Consider the following 24,690-nt stretch of genomic DNA (forward strand, 5'->3'; position numbering starts at 1 on the left):
TTCAGAGCCTGAGCAGAAATATCGACATGTCTGTAAGCAGGGTCTGAGTGAATGCTTCCCCGGCAGCTAGCTGGGAAGGGGAGAGACTCTGGGTGTGGTTATGTAAATACAGTTTGCTCCTGTTTTGCTTAGATTTGCTTAGATATTCAGCAGATGGAGCGGTGTTTTGCTCATTGTAATCATCTTGGCTAGTGTTGGGTCACAAATCAAATTAGTACTAAATGCAGGGGTACTGAAATATGGTTACCAATGTTGTAATTATTGTGGGAATACAGGGAAGCAGGACTGTGCTTAACCTGTTCCAAATGGGAGGGTCACCCTTAACAGAGAGGACATGGCCCTGTGAAAGTAAGAGGGGTGGGGACAGGGGTCCTGGTCAGGAGGTTGCATAACCCCCTTTCCAGGGATCCTCTCTAGACTGGCTTAACTTGTTCTTCCCAACTGTTCAAATAATAGAGCTAAATAGGCTTCATTAGGAATCTCTTTGTTATTTTAATTGCTTAATGAGAGCTGAAACCAGTTGGGGTAGGACTGTGTTTCTGCCCTGCCTGCTAAGAGCTAAAATCACTGAGAGACGGATGTGCAGAGGTCGTGGCAGATGGTGACTGACAGTCAGCTGGCAAATGAGTGGCCAGAAGGGCAGAACAGAGAGGTGTGATAAGCAGCCAGCTGGGTGGCTGGAGGAGGGGCATGGTGGGAGTAGTGAGCAGGTGGCCTGTAAGTGGCCAGCGGAGCAAGTAAGGTGCCTCTTTAACCCCCCATTCGCCCCCCCCCCAGGGTGGGAGTGAACTCTGCAGATCACCTCTAGACTCTGGGCCTGCACTGACCAAGGGCAGCAACTGTGAGTGGGGTGCAGACAAGAGTCAGGCATGTGAAAGGGACTTTTGGGTTGCTGGACTTAAGAACCAAAAGGGAAAAGGGCGCCGCCCAACCTACTTGGGAGTGGGTCTTTTGCTCATGATTTGTGTTTATGAACCCTGTTTGTGGTGTTTTCCCAAATTAACACCGAGTTACTTACCTCCTTTTATTAAAAGTTTCTTTTCTACACTCAGACTCTGTGCTTGCGAGTGGGGCAATATTGCCTCTCAGAGGTGCCCAGGGGTGGTGTGTAAATTTTCCCAGGTCACTGGGTGGGGGCTTGAGCCAGTGCTGTGTTGTGTCAATGGGAAGGAACCCCTAGATATTGAACCTGGCCCTGGTTGCTGCTGGCTCCACCTGGCAGAGGGGTTACATGTCTATCTGTAGTGCTGTAGCAGAAGCCTGGCAAGCCTGAGTCCATAGACCCAGGCTCTGAGACTTGCTGCTGTGGGGTGTATCTTTTTTTTTTGCATCACAGACATACCCTTTATTGTGTTGAACACTATGGCCTAAGGCTAAGGTCCAGGTCCAGAGAGATCTAGGTGCCTAACTCCCACTGAGGCCCATAGCCTAAGCCACTATATTAATAAACTTGGAATATAGTACTAGGCACTGGATTGAGACGAGACAGACACTGAACAGCCAATGGGTTCTTATTGATATTAGAGTAGCACCTAGACGCCCTAAGCAAGATTGCAGGCCTGTTTGGTTCCTCACTGTTCAGATACATAGCCCCTGTCGAAAGAGATTACAATTTAAACAAAGTATTGTGCCTGTGTTTACATCCCAGTGAGGATCTGGGCCTAAATGACTTGCCCAAGGTCGGACAGGAAGACTGTGGCAGAGCCAGGGCTTGAACCCAGATCTCACGAGTCTCACTGCCTTAAAAACAAGGCCATGCTCTCTCTCAGGAAACCCACCCTTTCACCTGCTACTCCCCCCCAAGCTGAATGGAAGCTTGCACCCTCACTGTGCCAGGCGTCATGTCCGTCTCCAGAGTGGGGTGATAGTTTTTCACTCAAACTGGAGGGGGAAATGGCATCCTTTCTAAACCAACAACTTAAATGGGGGAGGCCGCTTTTGGTTTCATTGTCAAAACCAAGAATTTTCAATGTTGAGCTTTGGAATGTTGGGGGGTTGGGTTTTCTTACCCCTTTCTTCCTTTCTCCTACCCCCAGCCCCATTTCCCCAGTGGCTGCAATGCCATGAATAATGGCAAAGGAGTCGGAAGTCTTTCACGGTCACCTTTTTCCACTTCTGCTTTTCGAAACCTCCTCAACTGTGGCAAGGTTCCTCAGTGTCTGAAAGGAAAAAAATTAAAAAACATGCACACACCTACACACACATGGTCATCATTTTATTGCTGTTAGTGGCAGGAAGGGTTTGCAGGGGCGCGGAGAAGCAGGGTTTCAAAGAAATACTGGGGAACGGGGGTTGTTCGGTTTTGAGCCCTGCACAAGGGAAACAACTTCAAAAGTTTTAGCAAAGTTTTTTTTTCTTTTCTTTTTTTTTATCAGTTCTAAACTTGAACCATCCAGCAGCTCCCTAAAGTCAGCCTTCTCTGATTTCTGTTTGCTGGCTGGTAAAATAAAAACAGGGGAATCTTACACAGAAAAGCCACTCAAAATTATAACATCCCATCACAAGTTCTATAGGAACACAAGATTGGAAAGAACTTCCAGGCTCATCAAGTCTCTTTCCCCTGCTATTCCAGTCAACAGTCCCTCCCTGTCGTAAATCGAGCCCCATCTCCTACCATTGAATGGAGCTGAATGACACAGTGAAATGCAAACGCTGGCCTTAAATGCATAGATATAAACCTATCCCAGTTGATTTAGTGATCCACATGCACCAACTCCTAGCAACAGAGGCAGCCGCTCAACGGAAATAAACAGTGGTTTTTAAGGCATTGCTTCCAGGGCTGCTCCAGGCTCTGACTTGTGAATAAACTGGATTTCCAAATGGAAAACAATTGTGAGTTAATAAGTGTGAGTAGGAGCAGAGGAGGAGGACAATCTGCTGCCGACTGCGGAGGAGGTGGGAATGGACTTCTCCAGGCCAGTCGCATGCTGCGTCTGATATGAAGATTTCAGAACTGCCCCCCACCCCGCCTCCCAAGCCCAGCAAATACTAAAGGGTTATCCCGGGATGAGATCCCAGGGAAAATAAAGACTGTCTGATAAGAAAGCCACTGAAGCCTGAACACACCCAAGATAACAGAGCCGATGCTGACCGGCAGCGACGTGGTCCTGTGGCAACAGTGCCACTGGGGATTTCTTGTTTTAGGTGCATTTAAGGCTGAGGAAAGGGCCTGGAATAACAACACGGGAGAACAAACTCTTCTCTTTGCTGCTGGTTTGTGGCTAACACCAGGGCGGTGCTGCTTCAGCAGCACACGACCACCCCAATGTTGTCCCATCTTTGTTAAGGGCGCAACAACAGGGCTGCTGGTTTTCCTTGTGAGGCAGTCAGCTGCTCGGAGAGACCCGGCTCAAATCCACCTGCTTATTTCACAGAGGCTGGCAGACAGGCACTACAAGCCGAGGCCAGCTTTGAACCAACTACGTGGGACTCTAAGCCCACCACCATTCTCCAGAGCCAGCCAGTGGCCTGCGAGCCAGGATCATTCACGTTGGAAACTGATCTTTCGCTTGTTATGTTTCATCCCGCCATTTTCTCCCAAGGATTCCCACCCTGCCCGCTTTTAAAACTGACCCTCAGCAGGTGTCTTTATGGGTGATCTCTCCAGAGCCCCTCAACAGCCAGAAAAGGGGGAGGGGGGGCTGCCAAACAGTCCACCTCCCCCTTCCCCAGCTTAGGATGGTAATCAGGGCTAAGAGCTGAAGCTGGGTCTTTGAGGGCACAAGCCGCCGGGCCTGGGGTGTCTTTCAAACAGGCTCGTGGAGTTATTTTCAATAAGGTAGTTTGGCCCAATTGCTTCTTGCACTGTGTGAATCCATGAAACTGTATCAAACTTTTCTGGGCACTGGGGGCAGGGCTGCAGATTGGTTTTACTCTGGCCTCAGCAGCATTTACAGCAGCACCCACCAGTTGCTAATGGCTCCCCATGGAGCTGTCTGCCAGCTGCGGATAGCCAGAGCACAGGGAGCTCTGCCGTTTCTCCCCCACCCCCCGCCCCCCAGTTCTGGGGCTGGCAAGGAGCCCTCATAACCAGCCCCTCCTCTAACTGGGGAGATGAGACCATATATTTCACTCCCCCTGTTGCAGCAGAATGGAGCAAGCATCAGGATGTGGTCAGTAATGGTTGCACCAAGCTTCTGATGCAAACTGGGTTTCAAAATTTAGCTCCCATAGCTGGCTGCATTTCCTTCCATAATGTACGTGACTCCTAACATGTGCAGCAAGATCATGACTATACTTCAATCTCATGCTTCAGGGTTTCACCTGTAGGAGTCAGGAAGGGATCCCTCCCCCCATACACCAGTGGCTCGCTGTGTTCGGGGGGTGGGGGTTGCTTTCCTTGGAAGAAGAGATTGGCTGTATCTGGAGGTGGGACACTGGACGGTATACCAGTGCTCTGAGGTGATGCAGAGAACCCATCCAGTTGCACTGGGGGAGGTTTAGGTTGGATATTAGGAAAAACTTTTTCACTAAGAGGGTGGTGAAACACTGGAATGCGTTACCTAGGGAGGTGGTAGAATCTCCTTCCTTAGAGGTTTTTAAGGTCAGGCTTGACAAAGCCCTGGCTGGGATGATTTAACTGGGAATTGGTCCTGCTTCGAGCAGGGGGTTGGACTAGATGACCTTCTGGGGTCCCTTCCAACCCTGATATTCTATGATTCTATGATTCTATCTAGGTGCCTGCCTGGTATGTCTTGCTCCCATGTTCAGGGTCAAACTGATGGGGGTCAGGTTGGAATTTTGCCCCAGGGCAGGTTGGCAGGGACGCTGGAGGTTTTTTGCCTTCCCCTGCAGCATGGGGCGGAGCTCACCTGGGTAGATTTCACCTCATCTGTTCCCTGTCATTGCAGGGACCTCAGGCACCAGGACACTCACCATTGGTGGCAGGTAGCTAGGGCTATACAGGGGTTCATCCCCCCCCCCCCAACCACCACCCATGCACCTTTGGCAGCAACAGCGCCGGCTGCCCAGCAGGAGGATGAGCAGAGAGAGTCCTGGAGCAAGGCAGCAAGGCGAGGCTTGGGGGCTCAAGTATGGTGCTGCAGGCAAAGTCCATCCTGAGTGTGACCAGCACCCAGCCAGCCCTGTCACGGTCCCAGGGGCAGCGGTGGCCAGTCCCTCCCTCCCCGATGCAAGCAGAGCTCCCCTCTCAAAACCTTCCCAGCCCCAAACTATGTTCTCCCCACCACCCTCTGCCCCCTGCCACTCCACCACCCCTTACCGCCCCCCGGGCCCTTCTGCTGCCCCCAACAGCCATATCCATCTACCCTACAGATTAGCCCAAACACCCCCAACTCCTGGCTGCACCAATCCCCGTGTCCCTTCAATTGCTCCAGTCCCCTATGACTCGCCCACTGGGCCCCTTACCCCGTTAGGTCACCGGTCCCACATAACACTCCAAAGTGAAGATGGGATGCTGATGCCAGGGCTTTCTCCCCACCTCTCCATGACTTCTTGGGGGGGGGGGGAAGAGTCAGATGGGTAGGGCCCCCCCTTCAGAGGAGCCCACCAAACCTGTATGTGGCAACACAATGGGCCAGAGTGGGGACCTGGGCCCAGCCCCATGGTGGGATGAGAGTGGGGCAGGCTTGCTCCCACCTCCACAGGGAGTCTCCCCTCCACACCAGGCCAAGAGAGAGACATCGATTCCCCTGCCCCCCCCCCGCCACCTACACATGCCAGGGAGGGGTTGGGGGCTGACCATTTCACTCAGCCCCCACAAGAATATTTTCACAAGCCACCTATGCACCTCGGTGTCTCCCTCTGACACACCTTTTGCTCTCCTGAGGACTGAAATGGTTTAGTCTAAAAATCTCTGGGCTTAATATAGAATCATAGACGTGCAAGGCCGGAAGGGACCTTGAGAGGTCACCTCGTTCATCCCGCTGTGCTGAGGCAGGCCCAAGTACACCTAAATGTGACAGGTGTTTGTCCAACCTGTTCTGAAACCTCCAATGATGGGGATTTCACAACCTCCCTTGATAACTTGTTCCAGTGCTTAATTATCCCTATAGTTAGAAAGATTTTCCTAATATCTAATCTAAATTTCCCTTGCTGCTGATTAAGCCAAATACTACTTGTTCTACCTTCAGTGGCCATGAAGAACTATTCATCACAGATCTCTTTATAATGGCCCTTAACGTATTTGAAGACTTTTATCAGGTTCCCCCCTCAGTCTTCGTTTCTCAAGACCAAACATACCCTGGTTTTTAACCTTTCCTCATAGGTCGGGTGTTAAAATCTTGTAGTGTTTCTGTTGCTCTCCTCTGGTCTCTCCAATTTGTCCACATCTGAAAGTGCGGCACTCAAAACTGGACACTGGTGAGGTCTCACCAGTGCTGAGTAGAGCAGGACAGTTACCGCCTGCGTCTTACATACATCACTTCTGTTAATACACCCCGGAATAAGCCCCTTTCACAGCTGCATCATGTTGCTGGCTCATATTCAATTAAGGATCCACTGCAACCCAGAGATCCTTTTCAGCAGTGCTACCCCCAACCAATTACTCCCCATTTTGTACTTTTGCATTTGATTTTTCCTTCCTACACGGAACACTTTGCACTTGTCTTTATTGAATTTCATCTTGTTGCCTTCAGACCACTTCTCCCATTTAGCAAGGTTATTTTGAATTCTGATCATAAGAACATAAGAATGGCCATACGGGGTCAGACCAAAGATCCATCTAGCCCAGTATCCTGTCTTCCGACAGTGGCCAATGCCAAGGGCCCCCAAGAGAATGAACAGAACAGGTCATCATCAAGTGATCCACCCCCTATCACCCATTCCCAGCTTCTGGCAAAAGAGGCTAGGGATATCATCCCTGGACCATCCTGGCTAATATCCATTGATGGACCTCTCCTCCATGAATTTATCTAGTTCTTTTGTGAACCCTGTTATAGTCCTGCAAAGTGCTTGCAGCCCCTCCCAGCTTAGTGTCATCGGCAAATTTTAAAAGCATACTCTCCACTGCATTATCCAAGTCATTAATGCTGAATGCTACCAGACCCAGGACTGACCCCAGTGGGACTCCATTAGATGGATCCTCCCAGTTCGACAGTGAACCGCTGATAACCACTCTTGGAGTACAGTTGTGCACCTACTTTAGAATAATTAGACCACATTCCCCTAGTTTTCTTTTGAGAACATCATGTGGGACTGTATCAAAAGCTTTTCTGAAATCAAAGGTATATTATGGCATTCGGGTAAAATGTAACAGCCTGTGAGATACAGGACATCAGACTAGATGATCTAATGATTCTTTCTGGCCTTAAACTCTATGAAACTTAATAAATTACATTTAAAGGAAATATGTGGATAAGACTGATAGATCAGAAGGAAGGAAGGAAGTTTACCCCTGATACTGTTGAATCAGCTGGGATTTGAGAGTCTCTGTTCTAGTCTCTGAATGCACGTGCTTTTTTATTTCTTTATGCCAGTCTGCTACAGAATCCTTTATCTCCATGGTGTATGTAGGAGGACAATGAGAAAATGGCCCGTAATCACACGTTACCTGAAATAATCAAATAGTCCACAGAATTTGTCGACGACTGACAACAAAAAGACTTTGGCACCATGGATTCTAGTCACACCAAGGAAAGGGTGACTTTAAAAAGCCATCAGTTTGTGAGGATATTTGGCAAATGTAAAGGGTATTGAGTTTAGAGTACTCATTATAAAAACTGACTTTTTTATATGCACAGGCCAGCAGACAGGTCTCAAATCTTTACCCCTTCCTCACTCTCTCTGTGATGCCAAACCAAAGCTGGATTCAATGCAGTAGCCTAGAGATTGCAGATGGGCCTGATTTGCAAGGGCTTGAGACCGTTGAAGTTCATGGTCAAATTCCCAGAGGGCGGAGATGAGCTCCCATTGTAGCCAAAGGTTCAGAGTTTTCCTAGAGTTCAGGGGTGCTTGAAAAGAGGGCTTTGCTTGGGCCTATGGAGTGAGGGGCCAGGTCAGAATCCAGAATCTGCCAATGTTTAGAGCTGGGTTCAGACTAGATGCTCAAAGCATGAAAATATTAAAAGAGATAAACTAGGAGTTCATAGGTCAAGGCCAAATTGAGCCCTGATTTCCACCCCCTGCCATCCCATTGAATTCGCCATTTACCAGCAAATAGCCCACTACATGCGGGAACAAGTACAGCCAAAACTGCTTCCGCTGCTTTCAATGTAAAGGCCAATGCCCCTGTATAGCAGTGGGATTGTGTGAGATACTCCACCCTGGGAGGGGCTGCTTTTGCATTATTTCCAGCCCAGGTAGATTGCTGGAACAATCTCACGCAATCTATGCCTTTTAAGATTGCCAGCGACATTCTGCAGATTCAAACTGTCACCTTTGAGCACTGATCGGAACTGAACTGTGAACTGCCTAGGAGCCTCGCCCAGGGCCAGATGATACCGTTCCGAGACTGCATGGCAGACTCATGTACTCCCCTCTCCATGCACCTGATATAACAAGTTCATCGGAGACAGATAGTGCTTTGCAAGGACAGACACTATATGACTGTTTATGATAGCAGGGACTGAGTTACATGCTCAGCAGTTGTAAAAATAGCCCTCATTGCTCCCCGAATGACTCAGCAAGGGTTCTTCCTGGAGGCAGCGATAAGATCATCTATTTCCTATTGCCACCTACTCATCCTTCTTGCCTGGATTAAAATTAAAAAGACAGGCGACTGCACACGGTTGGATCAAATCTGAGAACACGAGTTGTGGAGTTTGCGAGTTCTGAGTCCCGTCACACAAGAACGCATTTGTAATCAAGAACTGCTGCAATGTGTGAAGCCAGTCTTGTACAGTGGGGAAGTTGCAACAGCTGAGTTGTTTATTGTGATGTCGTTTTCAGTTGGGATGGGGTCAGAGAAGCATCTAAGTGCCGCAATGCTCAGGCAAAGTTAGCCAGGGCCCTCTGGTTGGGAAGCTCTCGATTCACCCGGGGGTGAGGGGCACAGGTGCCGACTTTCTGATTTCCCTGGGGGTGCTCAACTCCCTGCTCTGCCCCAGGCCCGGACCCACTCCAACCCTTTCCCCAAAGCCCCACCCTGCCCTGCCTCTTTCTCCCCCCCCCGCCTCTTCCCACCCCTTCCCCAAGCGTGCCCCTCCCTCACTCCACCTCTTCCTGCTCCCACTTCTTTTGTGATGTACCTCTGTCTGCATCTCTTTGCCTCTTAGAGGGACCCTGTGAGGGCTCCCTGGCTATTTGGTAATGCACTGTAGGCACGTGAATCATTAAACACAGCTGACCTATGATTAACAGCGGGGTGGGGGTGGGGGAGAGGGGATGAGGGAAACTTCTCTTTACTTGGAATCTAGCTTTAAAGACTGGAGTTCATAAATCAAGAATGACCCTTGGAGGTGGGAGGAAACACGAACAAGCTAAACTCAAAGTACCCTTCAGCCCTGCCTCTGTGTGACTAGAAAACAATTGTGGGACAGATCCCGGGCCATTCTAGAGGGCTCCCTGGCATGGGAAAACCCTCAGGTCATGGCATAGATATAGCTTTGCCTGCCCTCTGATGCCCCTTTTTGGTCTCCCCTGCCCAGGAGGTGTGGCCTGAGCATGCCACATTCTGGTGACCTCTGGCCAGCGTCATGGCCCTTAGACTATCATCGCATGCCGGTGTAACTTAGAGCAACCTTCAGTCTGCTCTGTTACCTGAGGGGCCAGATTGGCTCCCCTGGGGACCAGGGGAGTGGTGAGATGACTTAAAGCTCCTGAGGATTTTAATGGTTTGTGCGTCCTGCCATCTCGTATCAGGGAGAGGGGAACCTGTGGTTTCCTTTGGACAGGAGGGCTGATTAGTCTGGTGATTGACTAATTGATACTCTGGGGCTGGATTCTGATCTCAGTTACATGGCTGTAAATCCAGAGTGACTCCAATGGCTCCGCAGAGTCACTCTGGATTATCACCAGCATAGCTGAGCTCAGGGTTCAGACCCGGGTGTTTAGCAAAGCGTATCTGCTGAGGCACTGTGCTGAGATGTTGTTTAGTCAAATGCTGGCATTTTCCAGGTTGCCAATGAAATGAAGGATTGGGAAACACCTACATCGATGCCCCTGGACTCTAAAGGTTATGAAAATACAACCAGATGGAGACAAAGTCCATCAGTTCAGGAGAGTGGAACACACACCTGTGCCCCAATGACCCTTGGCCACATACACTGCCAGTGTTAATGAAGGTAAAGGACAAGCTAAATATGGTTCACAAAGAAAAATAGCAACATGAGGATTTTGTTCACCTGTAGGCAATGCCCCAGTGCCCTCCACTCCCTGTGGATGGGAAGCTGCTGGCTGCAGCTGCTGCCTTGGTCACCAGGGCTGCTGTTGCTAGCACTCGAGCTGCAGGTTTGCGGCTGATGGGATGGCTAGCCTGACTGTTGTTTGCCAACAGCTGTTTAAGCGGGGTGTGGATTTCACCCAGGGATTTTGCTTCCGTGTCTTTCAGGGTGCTTCGTTCTAGAAGAGCCGCTCTCTGATGAGGATCTCGGTTTGCATGGCACATTCCTGGAGTCCGGAAGGCCACCCTACCTTCTCCCAGGTCCCGCTTTGCATGTTGATCTCCTGGCACTGATTCTATAGAAGGTACATAACGAAGGGGGAGATCAAGATAAGGGCACCGTGTGTTTAGTCCCTCGCTTTGTGGGAGCAAACAACGGGATCCACACAAGAGGCACCTCTGCTTTTTCTCTCCCCAGCTGTCAATTTAGGGCTGGATGAAGGTTTGAGGTGGCCGGAGCGGAAGTCTCAGCAGGACGGGGTGGCACAGGGGACTTCCGCAGCTTCTGCTGAAAGAGGAGGAACAAAGGTGCTTTCCAGCAGTGGTACCTGCCCTCCTCTGCGGCAATAGGTCACCTCTGCCATTCAGTACATACCAGGGCTTTCTGCAAAGGGAGAAATGGCCCACCTAGGGTCAGATCCTCAGCTGGTGTAAACTGGCCTTACTCAATTGACTTCTGCAGAGCAACACCAATTTACACCAGTGGAGGATCTGGCCCCTAGGTGCTGAATTATCCTGCAGGAGCCTTACAATTCCCCCTCTCCTGCACGGAGCGGGTATCTCGCCACAGGGGCTCAGTGTTGTCCAGTGGGCTTAGTGTTGTCCAGTTGTGTATTCTCCACAGCAGGGCAGGTGGGACTGTAGGGCCCCAGGCCAGTAGTTAACTAGGTGTTAACCCACAGTACTCACAGGTGTTTGCTTCCCTCCATTCCTGGCCCTGCAGCTTTTGGTCCTGCTTCATGCTCAGAGGTGGCTACTGAATGAGTCAAGCTCCCCTTTAAGGGTGTTTCTGATGCGGTGAGCACAGCCCTACCCCAGGTCAGGGGCACCTGGCTGGAGATAAAGCAATCAGGGCAGAGAACAGCTGGTTGATCCTCTTTTTTTTTTTTGGCAAAACATATTTCCAATGAAAAATGACGAAAAATGTTCACGATGCTTGAAACTTCCTGTTGTTTTGAAGAATCAGAAACCACCACAAAAATCAGCATTTTGAAAACTGGAACGTTTTTTCAGGAAATGCTTCTGGCAAATGACTCCTTTCCCCCCCCCCCCCGCCCCCCCAATTTCTCAGGAAAAAATCATTTGTGTTTTTCAACCAGCAGATCCAGTTGTATCCCCCTTCTTCCCATCACTCACAACCACAGAAAGACCAACACTGGAGCATTATATCCAGTTCCGGTGCTCAGAATTTTAAAAGGATATTGAAAAATTGGAGACGGCACAGAGAAAAGCCACAAAACTAATTTGAGTGCTGCGGAAAATAAATACTTTTACAGTGAGAGATTTAAAAAGTTCAGCCTGTCTTGCCTGTCAGAGAGATGGCTGAGAGATGATTTGATTATAGTGTCTAACAACCTTCACAGGGAGAAAATACCAGATACTAAATGGTACCTAATCTAGCAGAGAAAGGTCTAACAAGACCCAGTGGCTGGAAATTAAAGCCAAACAAACTCAAATTAGAAATAAGACACAATTTTTTAACAGTGCGGGTGATCAACCATTGAAATCTGACTATCAGAAGCTGGGACTGGACAACAGATGGATCACTTGATACATTGTCCTGTTTTGTTCATTCCCTGTGAAGCATCTGGCACTTTCAAAAGACAGGATACTGGGGTAGATGGACAATTTGGTCTGACCCCGCAGGGCCATTCTTATGGAACAAACACTCCCGGGAACTGATGGATTCTCTGTCTCTTGATGTTTTCAAATCAAACTGGGTGCTTTTCTAGAACTTGAGCTTTAGCCAAACACAAGTTACTAGGCTCAGTGCAGCACTGACTGGCTGAAATTCTGTGTCCTGTATTACAGTACAATAGTAGGTCAGACTGGATGATCTAATGATCCCTTCAGGTCTTGATAGGAATATCGAAGAGATCCAGATGGATTTTTTTCTTCCGGGGGATCCCTGAAAAAACTCACCTCTCAGGTCCTCCCGCAGAATGTTTCTGGCTGGTGTTCACAAGAGAGGCAGATGAAAGCACAGCAATTAGGAAAATACCCTTTTTAGATTTGCGAATGGAGTCAATTTGATCTGGAAGCTGCTGAGAGAGAATAAAATATGCCACCCCTCTTTGTCAGTGCCCTTTGGCTGAGAAAAGCCGCTCTTGAACACAATTTCATCAGTGTTTCAAAGCTTTATGGCTTTTTATTGGTGGCTATTTTTCAAGCAGCTTGGGCCATAAAAGTGAGCAGCTCCCAGCACGATGTGCTCGGCTAAGCCTCTGATATTCCAGCTGACCACTTCAGTGCTCTGTTTCCCTTCCCACCAGCGTGGGCCTCAGTTAAGAAGATTCATCTGCATAAGAAGACGGTGTGTGGCTGGGTCTCTCCCAGACCATCTAGATCAGCTCCTCTGCTGCAGCGCCATTGTGTTATTAGTCACAGCCTTCACCGGATTTGGAGGTTATATATCTAAGACGCTACAGAGAAGAGTACTTATTCTCTGCTCCATCACACCGGTGTAACTCCACTGATCATAGAATCATAGAATATCAGGGCTGGAAGGGACCTCAGGAGGTCATCTAGTCCAACGCCCTGCTCAAAGCAGGACCAACACCAACTAAATCATCCCAGCCAGGGCTTTGTCAAGCCGGGCCTTAAAAACCTCTAAGGATGGAGATTCCACCACTTCCCTAGGTAACCCATTCCAGTGCTTCCCCACCCTCCTAGTGAAATAGTGATTCCGAATATCCAACCTAGACCTCCCCCACTGCAACTTGAGACCCTTGCTCCTTGTTCTGTCTTCTGATGTTGAAGACCCAGAGCTCCATGTGGTCTAAACCAGCCTCACTCTATTGGCTTTAATGACTTTACACCGATGTAGCAGAGTAGAGAGAGGTGAAGGCTGGTTAGGGTGCTAGCTTGGGAACCCAGGTTCAATCACTGATCCTGCCACAGGCTTCCTGTATGCCCTAGGCAAGCCACTTAAGCTCTGATGCTCCCACTGGTTTCAGATACCTTGAGGATCTGGGCCTTAGTCTGTCAATGCTTCTGTTTTCCCATCTGTACAATGTGGATCATTGCACTTCACAGGGGTGTTACAAAATGAACACATTGAAAAGCATGAGATGCTCCTTGTTGTGTGGGGATGGGGGCCATATAAATATCTCAGGCCCTCAGAGTCAAATTCTCCCTTTAGTTACACCAGTGTAAATCTGGAGTAACAGTCATGAAATCAGTGAAGTCCCTTCAGATTTACACCAGCTGTTTCATTCTCCTCCCCCCCCCTTTTTTTTTTCACCTTCCATTGTCATTCACACCTGGGAAATGTTTCTACTGACTCTTTTCAGAGTAACAGCCGTGTTAGTCTGTATTCGCAATAAGAAAAGGAGGACTTGTGGCACCTTAGAGACTAACCAATTTATTTGAGCATGAGCATGAGCATCCGATGAAGTGAGCTGTAGCTCATGAAAGGTCATGCTCAAATAAACTGGTTAGTCTCTAAGGTGCCACAAGTACTCCTTTTCTTTCTACTGACTCTGGGCATGTGCAAATTTTAGTTACTGGGCATGTGCAAATTCCCCTCTGTTGTAGGTTTTATGTGCAACACGCGGTAAAGAAACAGGTCTACACAATATCCTCAACCAGGGCTCGGTCCAGCGGCCATTGAAGTCAACGGGACATTTGTGAACAGGATCGGACCCTAAATATAAGGGTTCTTCCCCACTCTCTGCAATTATGAACACTCATTTTCTATACGAAAACACCAACTCCTCAGGACTACCTGAATTTATATGCAAGACCTAAGAATACAGTTACAAGGCTCAGCTACTTTCCTGTTTGTTCGTGGTGGTAAATTTTGGCAAAGCCAAGGCCCACCCTGTGTATTTTGGCCCTGGCTTTACACATAAGCCACAACTACCAATAGCCAAGTGAAAACAAAGCAAAATAGTCCAACTCTCCCACTTAGCTCATTGAGGTTTTGTTATTTGACTCCGTTTCTGGGAATAAGTCTTGCAACACTTCTGGTTTACAATGCAATTGACAAGCTTGTTTATGTCAGGCCAGTGGCTACTAGTGATTTCCCCCACAGATCAATAAAGCCTGGGGCTGCATTAAGCAGTATGCAGGGAAGATGTGGGTACAATCCACACGCCATCACAGTGAAATCGGCAGAGGAGCAGCAGAAAATACTTCTTCTAAGATGGAACCTTCGTTTCTGTGAAAAAAGAAACCACCATCCAAGGGCAAGGAAGAAACTGGAGGACGAGCGATTGTTTTATTTTCCAAAGCTTGTGTGAATGTCGGCTCAAGAATAGGAAAGCGGGTCAGGAGGCCTATTGATGTGAGACATATTTGGGGCAGATCCTTAGTAATTTACACCAGCTGAGGATCTTCCCCTTTATTCCTGTTGTTCGGTTGGGTGGGTTTTTATGCTTAAATGCCAAAGAAATTCTGCACTTAGTACAAATCCCAGAGGTCTGTTCAGAACAATAAAATGGAAAGGATTGCTTTTCGTCTTGCAGCACTTTCCTTGGTGGTGTGCACACATGTACAAACGCACTCAGAGCCTCATTGTTTCCTCATTTACACCAGAGGGGTAAATCCCCTCAGTGGAGCGAATCAGAACCGCACATGCTGACAGACACAGTCACCCCAGCATAGACTGTCAAGTTGGACCCAGACCACAAATGCACAGGACAGGAAGGTTGGTCCCAGTGTTAGCTGGAGACTACAGAGAGCCAGGTTCAACTTTCTGCTCTGCCTGAAGCTTCCTGTGTAACCTGGGGGAAGTCACTTAAGCCCAGATTTTCAAAGGTACTTAGGCTCCCATGGATTTCAAAGGGATTTAGGAGCCTAAATACTTTTGTGGAACTGTTTCTCATCTGTGATGTGGGGCTAATAGGCCTGCAGTACCTCCCAGCGGCATGGTGATGACCCAGCAAAGACAGTGGGTGTTGGCCCTGCTTCGGGGGGGAGGGATAGCTCAGTGGTTTGAGCATTGGCCTGCTAAACCCAGGGTTGTGAGTTCAATCCTTGAGGGGGCCATTTAGGGATCTGGGGCAAAATCTGGGGATGGGTCCCGCTTTGAGCAGGGGGTTGGACTCGATGACCCCCTGAGGTCCCTTCCAGCCCTGATCTTCTGTGATGCTGCGCTCCACACCCAGAGCCAGGCTGTAAGCAGCAGCAAAGCGGACCCTGAGTATGCAGCGCTGGGCGGGGAGAGGGGAAATGATCCGCCGGCAGTAGCGGGACTTGGGCAAATGTGCAGAGCCTGGAAAAAAAGTGTAAGTCACCCATTCGCCTCGATGGGCCCCGCGCAGCTCCCTCGCTTCACAGCCCTGAAGCGCTTCCTAGCGGGCCCGAGGAGCAATGTAGCCTGCGGGCCACGGAAGAGTTTAAATCCCCCTCCCGGGGGAAGCGCGGCGCCAGGGTCAACAGACCGCAGCCTGGTGCCCTGGGTCTGTCGGTTCCCTGCGCAGCCTGAGCCAGCAAAGGCGCAGCGAGCGGACCGACCCAGGCCGGGAGCTGCCGGAAAGCTCGGGGCAAAGAGCTCCCGCTCTCCCCCTTCCAGAGGGGACAGAAAGCGGGCTGGCCCGGTGGGCTTTTGACAGTCAAAGCGCCGCTTGCCAAGCACCCGGGCTCGGATCCCGCTCTTTCTCAGCCCCCCCCTTTAAACAGCCGCCCCCCCCCCCCCCAGCTTCCACAGGGCGATCCTCGGCCCCGTCAAGAGCCCCCTTCCCTCCCCAGGCGCAAACTTCAGAACTGGGGGGGGGGAGGGGATAATAATAATAATAAAATAATAAAACCCCAACCCACTCAAAAATATCCTGCTCCCCCTTTCCCAGGAGCCGGTTTTCAAGGGCAGCCACCCCCTCCTCCGAGCCCACCCCCTTTGCTCGCCTCCAAATTTTGCAAAATCTCCCTGATCTCCCAGGGGCGGGGATATTACCCTAGAAGACCTGTTTCTGTTTCCAGCCATGCCAAGCCCCCGGCCCGCATTGCATTGTATACGCGGGGCCATGTGGTTCCCGTGCAGCCCCTCTGAAAGAAACCCCCCTATCAGGCACGAGCGGAGACCAGCGGGGAGGACTGGGGGCGTGGGGTGGGGGGAGGTGTGGACAGCTAGCCCTGTGGTTCACGGTCTGAGGGTCACATGGGGGCTGCCACTAGCCAATGGGATCCTGCCCACGCTGGTTCTTATACCTGCCTCTTTGCTCCAAAACCACACACATTCCCTGAGATCTACTCAGGCTTGCACAGAGGGGGGAGCAGAGAGAGGAAGAGTTTGCATCAAGAGCAGGATTATGTCTCTCTCTCTCTCTCACATGCACAGGAAGCCCTGCTCTACCTTTGCAGGGAAAGAGACCCTTTTCATAAACGAGCTGAAGGCACCCATTCACAGCCACGGGGACCTATATATACCTAGACGGGCAGAGCAACCCGAGAGATATTTCCCTCTCCAAAAAATAAAAGAGAAACGCACACAGCTCCACTCTGCGAAAATCTGAGGCTTTCCCCTCCTGCTCTCCAAAGATCTAGATCGCTATTTTCTTGCAACTATCACCCCCTTTCAAAAAGAACAAAAACAAAAATCACCACCCCTGGCAGAAGCCTGCTGCTTCTGCAAAAATAAAATAAAACCCATCAAAGGATTTGATTCTCCAAGTTACAAATATATCTATCTATCTATCTATCCCCAGCAACAAAATTAAATCGGGGGGCATTATTTCGTTATTATTTAACTCACCACCCCCCCCAAAGAAAAACCCACCCCCAGTATAAAAGAAGAGCTGCTCCGCTCTCTGTCCTAGACTCCTAACCAAACCTCGAGCCTTTGCTCAGGGGAAGACGGTGCCTTTTCTTGCAGCTTTATGAATGAAACTGACAGACAGCTCGGAGTCAAGTTCCTGCAGTGAAACTAACAAGCTGGTAAATTTCATCGGTGCGGGTTGGTTGGGGGGAGGATTTTAGTACAGGGCGGGGGGGGGGAGGCGGGTGGAAAAAAAGGAAGTTCTAATCTCCCGATTGTCTTGTCTTGTGTGTGAGTGTGTGTTGGTTGAAGCGGCAGGGTCGGTGTGTTTTGAAGGCAACTGTACAAACTTAGTCTACCCTGGGAAGCTGGTCGATTCTCCCCGGTGAAAAGTGTACGGCCCTTCTCCTTGTCCTTTCTTTAAATCCCCTCTTGTCTGGGTGGAAGTAAACAGACCGTCCGCATGTTCATTTCCTAAGTGAGTCTAAAGCAACAGCAGCGGCAGCAAGCGGGAGAGAGAAAAGCAGCAACTTTGACTTTACTGGGCTGGGGTGATTTGATTCTTGGTTGAGGACAGGGCAAGAAGCGTGTGTGTGTGTGTGCAAATGGAAAAGCGCAGATTTTGGAAAATGTCATGGAGTAAGTGAAAAGAGTTTTTACTGCAACATCTAAAATAAACTATTTAGGGGGGGGGAAGAGCAGCTCTTCAGCCCATACCCAATTGGCTTTTTGAAACTGCAGATCCTTTGAGACAGACAGTGAGAGAGAGAGAGAAAGGCGAAAAAAAAAAAAAAAAAAACCCCAACCCGAATTTGTAACGAAAACACATTGCATCCAGGGAAGGTTGACAGAATAAACCTCTTGTGGAGCTGAGCTGCCCTGAAATATACAAGCAAAAATACCCAGCAGCACTCCTGTTTGCCTAAACGTAATTGCTAAGTGAAAATATTTCCAACTTTTTAAAAAAAAATTGTGACTTTCTGATTTGTTTGCTTGCTTAAAAAAAGCTCTTTTTTTTCAACCCCCCCCCCCAACCTAAAAGATAAAATTACTAGATCTAAAAATAAAGCAGTGGTTAACAGCTCCCCCCACCCCTTCCCACTTCTCTCTCTCTTGCTGTGTGTTTGCCTTTGACAAAGAAATTATTTGAACTTCCCTCTGCCTCATAAAAAGGAAGCAGAATAGCAGTTTTGACATATGGATGTGATTTTTCTGCTCTGAGACAGATGCACACACAAAACAAACAGCACCAGGAACTGCTGCTCTGACTGAACTGGGTGTTGGTGCTCCCTTCACATGGACTTTTTCCCTACATTTCTGAAACTGCAGAGATTTCCAGCCATGAGAAAGCGAAGCAAAGGACTGGGGTTTCTTGTCATGTGCCTCTCTGGCTAAAACTGTGGAAACAAACAAGCAAATAATTAAAAAAAAAAAACTGGGAAGTCAAGAAAAAGAAAAGAAAAAAAATCATCTACGACTGGATCACTGGAAGATCCTTCGTCCTTCTACTTCCCTTAGAGATCGTGGATGCTGCAATAAGTCTCTTGGATATGGGATCATATTTGGTTTATCACAGCCTGGGTTTGATCCTCTGCTGCTCGGTGTTGAGTTCTGTCTATGCTCTGGTAAGTTGCTAAATCTTTCTCCGGCACATTCTCGAGCAATTGTTTCCTTTAGCTGAGGCTGTTTCCTTGATGAGTAATTTACTGTATCAGGATTTAGAAACAGCAAAGCGCTGGCTTTTTAGACGAATGGTTGATTTTGCTGGCAGATCTTTTGCACTGAGTCCTTGCTGCTGTTAGTCCGAAAGCGGCTACGCCAGATGAAATTAAAATGACTGTACTTTCGGAAGAATTTTCATTACCCATTTCCAAATTACTTTGACACTGATTTGAGCCAGCTACTGGAAATAATTTCTAGGATCAGCCCCACTCCACCCACTACCGAAAAGCATCCTATTAAGGGGACAAAACGTTTGTCCACTGTTCCGGATTACAATGTTAGTCTTAATTTAATCATGTTCAAGCTTAATTTCAGCAAACAGTTGCTTTCTGCTCTGGGAGTGACTGTACAGTAGAATACTGGATCCGCTTTGCAGTCCAAAACGTCAGCGCATGGATGGCACATGGTTTATACTCAGGGGAATGAAAGTAGTATTAACCCTATATCATCTAAGAGTGTGTTTCATCTGTGAGTGTGTACACATACAATATAGAGTGATTTTGTATGGTGAGACGGCTCTTACATGAGGAGCTAATCTCTATAAAGACAACTATCTTCCTGAGTGGAACAAAAAGGTTTATGTCTCAGGGTGGTACAGCCAAAGGCGACTTGCTCTGCTCATCCTTATGGACGAAGCTAAATGTCACAAGGCATCAGGTTTTGTACATCAAAAACCACACTGTGTGCTCCGTCAGCCACTAGATACAAGGCTGTTACATACGTCTTCCTCGCCCTGGCGTTGTTATTGCTGATCATGTTTGATGCTGGGCAAATGGGTAAGGAGGTCTGGGGTGACTGCCTACGGTCATGTCCGCTTTAGATGCAGACAATGAACATTGCTTAGAATGGGATTTAGTCCCCTGGCCCTCACTCAAAAAAAAATGCCTGTTGAAATTCACTGGGGAGTTTTGCCTGTGTTAAGGACTTGGACCCATTGCTCGGGGGTGCGGCAGAAGGTTCTGCATAACGTAGCTTTACATTTTGTTGGTGTGTTGTGTTGTTGGTGTGTTGCCCATGCAATGGCTGTGAGTGAAACAAGAAAAACCAACCAGCACCACAGACATTCAGACTATCCCTAGACTCGCCCATCTCTGCCTCTTGAGGGATAGGAACTTAGCCGTATTTGAAAGAAAATCAGTGCACCATTGCTGAGATGTGCCAGCCGTGGGCCAGTGGCTGTAGAATGCGTGGGATTGAAACGGCTGATGCCTGATCATGTTTCTTCTCCCCGGGTCCATAGATGCTGGAACTAGGGGTGCACTGCACCCCCTGACTTGAAGTGGTTTCCATCATATACAGGGTTTACAGTGGCACCCCCACTATAAAAATTGTTCCAGCACCCCTGCCTGGGTCTGATGTTGAACAGAGCAAAAGCCAGCATTGTCTGTGACTTCCAGCCCACTTGGGGTTATATGATTATAGTTAAATATGTGCGACCTGCTAACATCACATTTCTCAGACCTGCTCCAATAGAAGTCAACAGCAAAACTCCCATTGACTTCAATAGGGGCCCCCGGCGGGCGCCGATGGAGTATGGTGACTTGAATCTGCTACATCTGTGTTGCCACAAACGCTGGGAGCGAGCGTGGGCAGGAAGACACGCTGTGCTGGCCATTTCAAGCCTCCCCTGCTCCCCACCACACTGACACACACTGATTCCACTACCCATGCGCTGCAAAAGCCTTGTGATCACAGGGTTAACGAGCAAACAGGCTGTCTGAGTTCTTGTGGCTTTTTAATGGCTATTTTACCAGTGAATTATTCATTGACAGAGACCGGAACTAGAGAGAAACCCCAGCAAACAGACAACTTCAGTTCATATACTCTGGGATTAACTCTGCAGCATTGCCCAGAGACGGAGATTCTGGCATGGGACTGTTGTTGATTGTGCTGGTACTCAAAAGTTTGATTCTGCTCACGTGCTGGTATATATCAAGAATAAGTCCACTGAAGTAAACGGAGACACTTGCGTAAGTGCAAGAGACATCAGATCCGCTGTCCTTTCAGGGGGATCTGCACTCTCGCTGGCTCTTAGCATTGTCACCGTTCACTCTAGTTGCATGCAGAGGGCCAGATTCACTGCTGTGTTACTCCAGTGTCACTCTGGTGTAATTCCATTCATTTCAATCAGGCGCATGCGGAGCTGCAGGTTCAAAACACCTCAGCTGCTCTTAAAACACTTCAGCAAAGACAGCTAAGAAAGTTGCCTGAGGGACTTCAAAACTGCCTTATAATCCATTGACTGGGAAGAAATTCTTTATTCCTCTCACCTCCTACTTAGGAGGAACACAGGGGTTATGATCCTGAGTGTTAAAAGCATGTCGTGTTGCTGAACTGCAACCTGCAACACAGAGCTGAACTTTATCTCTGTCGGGGGCCCGATTTTTAACCTACTCTGAAAACGAACATGAACAGTGCTGTGTGGTATTAGCAGCTTGCGTTGACAGAGTGTCTTTCATTGCTCCAACACGGCAGTGATAGGGGCCATATATGTAGCTAGATAGAAGCTAAAGGATTCCAATATGTTTAATAGACTATTCTCAGGCAGGAATCACTGAAACGCAGCCACCTCTGGGGTGTCTGGCGGTGATCACACGGCATAACAGCAACGGATTCGGGGCAAGAGATATTTTGGCCACAGACTCTGGGACAGATCTTTGCTAAAAGTGGCATGTGACCTTTAATGTCCATGCCCAGCAGATGGGACCTTGGTTAACAGACTCCCAGCCAGCGAACTCGGTTTATCAGTTTCCAAAGGACAAGGGGCTACACTGAACGCCCAGGATTTGAAGCTGTGGCTCTGGAGAATCCAGGGACTAGGTTCTGATCACTTTGACTTCACTGGGATTTATCCCATGGAAGCTGAGATCAGTGCATGGCCCCAGGTATTTTAAACCAGATGCTTAGATCGCTAACCCATCCCCTGAAACTTTGAGTTAGACCAGTCATTCTCAAACTGTGGGTCGGGACCCCAAAGTGGATTGCGACACCATTTTAATGGGGTCATCAGGGCTGGTGTTAGACTTGCCGGGACCTAGGACAGAAGCCGAAGCTGGAGCCCCACTGAAGCCCTTGGGCTTTGGCTTTGGTGTGTTCCCTGCCTGGGGCAGCGGAGCTTGGGTGGGATCAGGCTTCAGTCCCCACTCCTGGGGTCGTGTAGTAATTTTTGTTCTCAAAAAGGGGTCCCAGTGCAATGAAGTTTGAGAGCCCCTGAGTTAGACCATGAAAGAGTGAATGCAGGGGAGATTGAAATTAGGGCTGTAAAGGGCTATACAGTATGTTCTTCAGCACCTACATGTGACGGGCAACGTCTTGGCTGCCTGAACTGCTTTTCAATTAGCTTTAACGTTGTATACGGATAGGATCTTTCAGCCTCAATTGCAAGGCAATGGCATGAAACCTAGCGTGCGGTGTAAGGTAAGAGACAGGGCTCTCAGGGTTAAATACTCCTCTCTCCTTATCCTGCTGCAACTCCACTGCGCCTGATTCTCCACTTATTGACATGGGTGTCTATCAGGAGTAACCCTGCAATGGAGTTGCAGCAGTGTAAAACGGATGCAGGTGACATCAGAATCAGGCCTGGTGACTTTAATGAGGTGGCGGGACCATCAGAGGTCTGGATTGTAATCTTTTACTGTCTGTGCAAACTAAGGCTTTTCGGGTGGAATTCTGCTCTTGGTCCCACTGGCAGAAACCCAGAGAAACTGCACTGTTGTCAGTGGAGTTATTCCTGATTTACGCCCGTGCAAATAAGACCAGGAGTTGGCCCTTGTGCTGGGTTCATACAGGCTGGTGCGTTTGTGCCTGCGTGGTGGAGATAAAGTTTATGAACTTTGCGGGACGGTCATACGTCTCCATATGGAGGGAGACGGTTTGGTCTGAGCTGCAAAGTCCTGAAAATAAGGGGTTTGTAATAGAAACATTGCATGCACCAGAACCACTGTGTGAGGGATGTCACTGACTACAGCACAGGACAGGCGGAGACCTCAAACACTACATTTTAATCCTAAAGGGGAGTTTTAAACAACCCGCGAGAAGACTTCCCCAAAACCCACCACAATAAAAAAAGCCCAGGGATTTTTTCCAACTGTTTCCCCTTCTCTCTCTTTTAACCTGGGTGCTTTAAGTGCATTTATCATCAGAAGAGATGCTCTGTCAAAAACCACTGTTGCTGCATTCCACATTTATAATCTCTCGCCTGGCTGCATGGCAGAGCAGCTCAATCGTTTTTGTAACTGTCAGCACCAGGGTCCCTGAGATTGGAAAATCTCGTCATGCTCTTTGGGCCGCTCGTGTTGTCAGCATCGCTAAAAAATCAGAAGTAAAAGTTGCCAATTTAGCTGAGGTGCCAGGCAGGACAGACTCTTGTCCTGCCATAGCTTTTTTTATTTTAGGGTGCTTCATGATTTGCAGGAGTTTCTGGACCAGATTCCCAGACGATAGACACCAGCGGGGAATCTGTCCATTTGTGCACAAATCAGCTAGGACTCAGTGTATCTAGGGCAGACTGATTTAAGGAGGTGTTGTTTTTACCTCTTTGCTTTTCTGATTCGAGCCATGTCTTTGTAGAATTTGGCAACGGGAAAGGCTAAATTACTTAAATTACAAGATCTCTGGGCAAGGACTCTCTTTTTGTTCTGGGTTTGTACAGGGCCTAGCGTAATGGATTCCTGGTCTAAGACTGTGGAACCTAGGCATTATGGTAATGCCAATAGTAATCACAGAGTTGACTGATTGCCTTCTTCCTTAAGTAATTTACAGCTAGAAGGAACGGATCATCATATTCCGTCCCCATACACTGTCCAAAAAATCACATCTAGAGAAGCTGTAATGCTCAGCTGTCCAACTTCATTAAAAAGGCAGCCCTGAAGTGCGTAAAACAATGTCTGAAATGTTCTCTTTTTTTTCACACTTGGGAGACCGCTGACCCAACCATAGTATATTTATGAAAGATAAAAATTTTGTTATTGTACTTTGGGATTAACAGATATCCCTGAACTATAAATACTGAACCACAAAATACAAAGCAAATAAGCCTCGGCGCTAGACTATTGTGCAGGGTGTGACTTACAAGCCAAGACGTTCCGAGTTCCCATGGCAAATCCAACCTGAACAAGCTACATTTGGCCTATGTGTTGCTGCCCTTAAAGCGAGAAGAGTGCAAGGGATAAATAACTGTGTGATGAGGATGTCGAGCTACAAACGAGTGCTGGGCGTGAGCTGTTACACAGAGATCTGCACATTTCACACCCACCCTTCCCCAACCGACAGATCAGGGCTTTGTTGTTGGTTTTTGACTCGCCACAGCAATAACATCCGGTGGCAATGTGCTTTGAGAGATCAACATTGTTGTTTATGCTGTGGTGGTTTCAAGAAGCCCTGGTCAAAGCTTAGGACCCCCAGTGTGCTCAGAGCTGCACACACAACCAAAACAAAGCCAGCCACTGCCCAGAGATGCCAATTCTCCAAACTTTGTCACAAGCCTTGTGATATTTGATGTTTTTTTTAAATGTCTGGCTCCTGGAGTACTGACTCTCCGCTTTCATTTAAAAAAAAAGTTTCTGACCCTGGTGGTTGAGGAGAAAAGCTGGAATTAGCAACCCCCATCAGCACATAAAAGAACCCCAGATGTCTTATTCTTCAAAAATCTCGCGATTTTTAAGCTGATCTCCCATGGTGGGGGACCTGACTTGTGATTTTTGGACCCTCCATGTTGGCAACGCTGATTAAAAGTACAACACTATTGCACTCCACTGTGGCCTGGGTTATGCAG

General features: G+C 48.5%; 1 protein-coding gene and 1 long non-coding RNA gene across 4 annotated transcripts in view; both read left to right on the forward strand.

Annotated features, from left to right (window-relative positions):
* The first annotated feature begins 10,051 nt into the window (after nucleotides 1-10,051).
* On the forward strand, nucleotides 10,052-15,005 carry LOC311516723. Its single transcript, XR_014710493.1, has 3 exons — nucleotides 10,052-10,181; nucleotides 10,448-10,584; nucleotides 14,036-15,005. It is a non-coding gene; the product is annotated as an uncharacterized lncRNA (long non-coding RNA).
* Nucleotides 15,006-16,686: 1,681 nt separating this feature from the next.
* Nucleotides 16,687-24,690, forward strand: part of PTH1R (parathyroid hormone 1 receptor) — a 187,435-nt gene continuing 179,431 nt past the window's right edge. The window contains exons 1-2 of one of the 3 annotated variants that reach the window (XM_084620002.1): nucleotides 16,687-17,374; nucleotides 18,422-18,820. In XM_084620002.1, coding sequence (XP_084476128.1) covers nucleotides 18,746-18,820 — 75 coding nt within the window. In that variant the 5' untranslated portion in view covers nucleotides 16,687-17,374; nucleotides 18,422-18,745. Of the gene's footprint in view, nucleotides 17,375-18,283; nucleotides 18,821-24,690 lie in introns of those variants that run through there. The other 2 variants (XM_084620004.1, XM_084620003.1) reach the window with 2 other exon arrangements.

The sequence above is a fragment of the Lepidochelys olivacea genome, assembly GCF_965140295.1.
Source record: "Lepidochelys olivacea isolate rLepOli2 genome assembly, chromosome: 2".
Lineage (NCBI taxonomy): Eukaryota > Metazoa > Chordata > Testudines > Cheloniidae > Lepidochelys > Lepidochelys olivacea.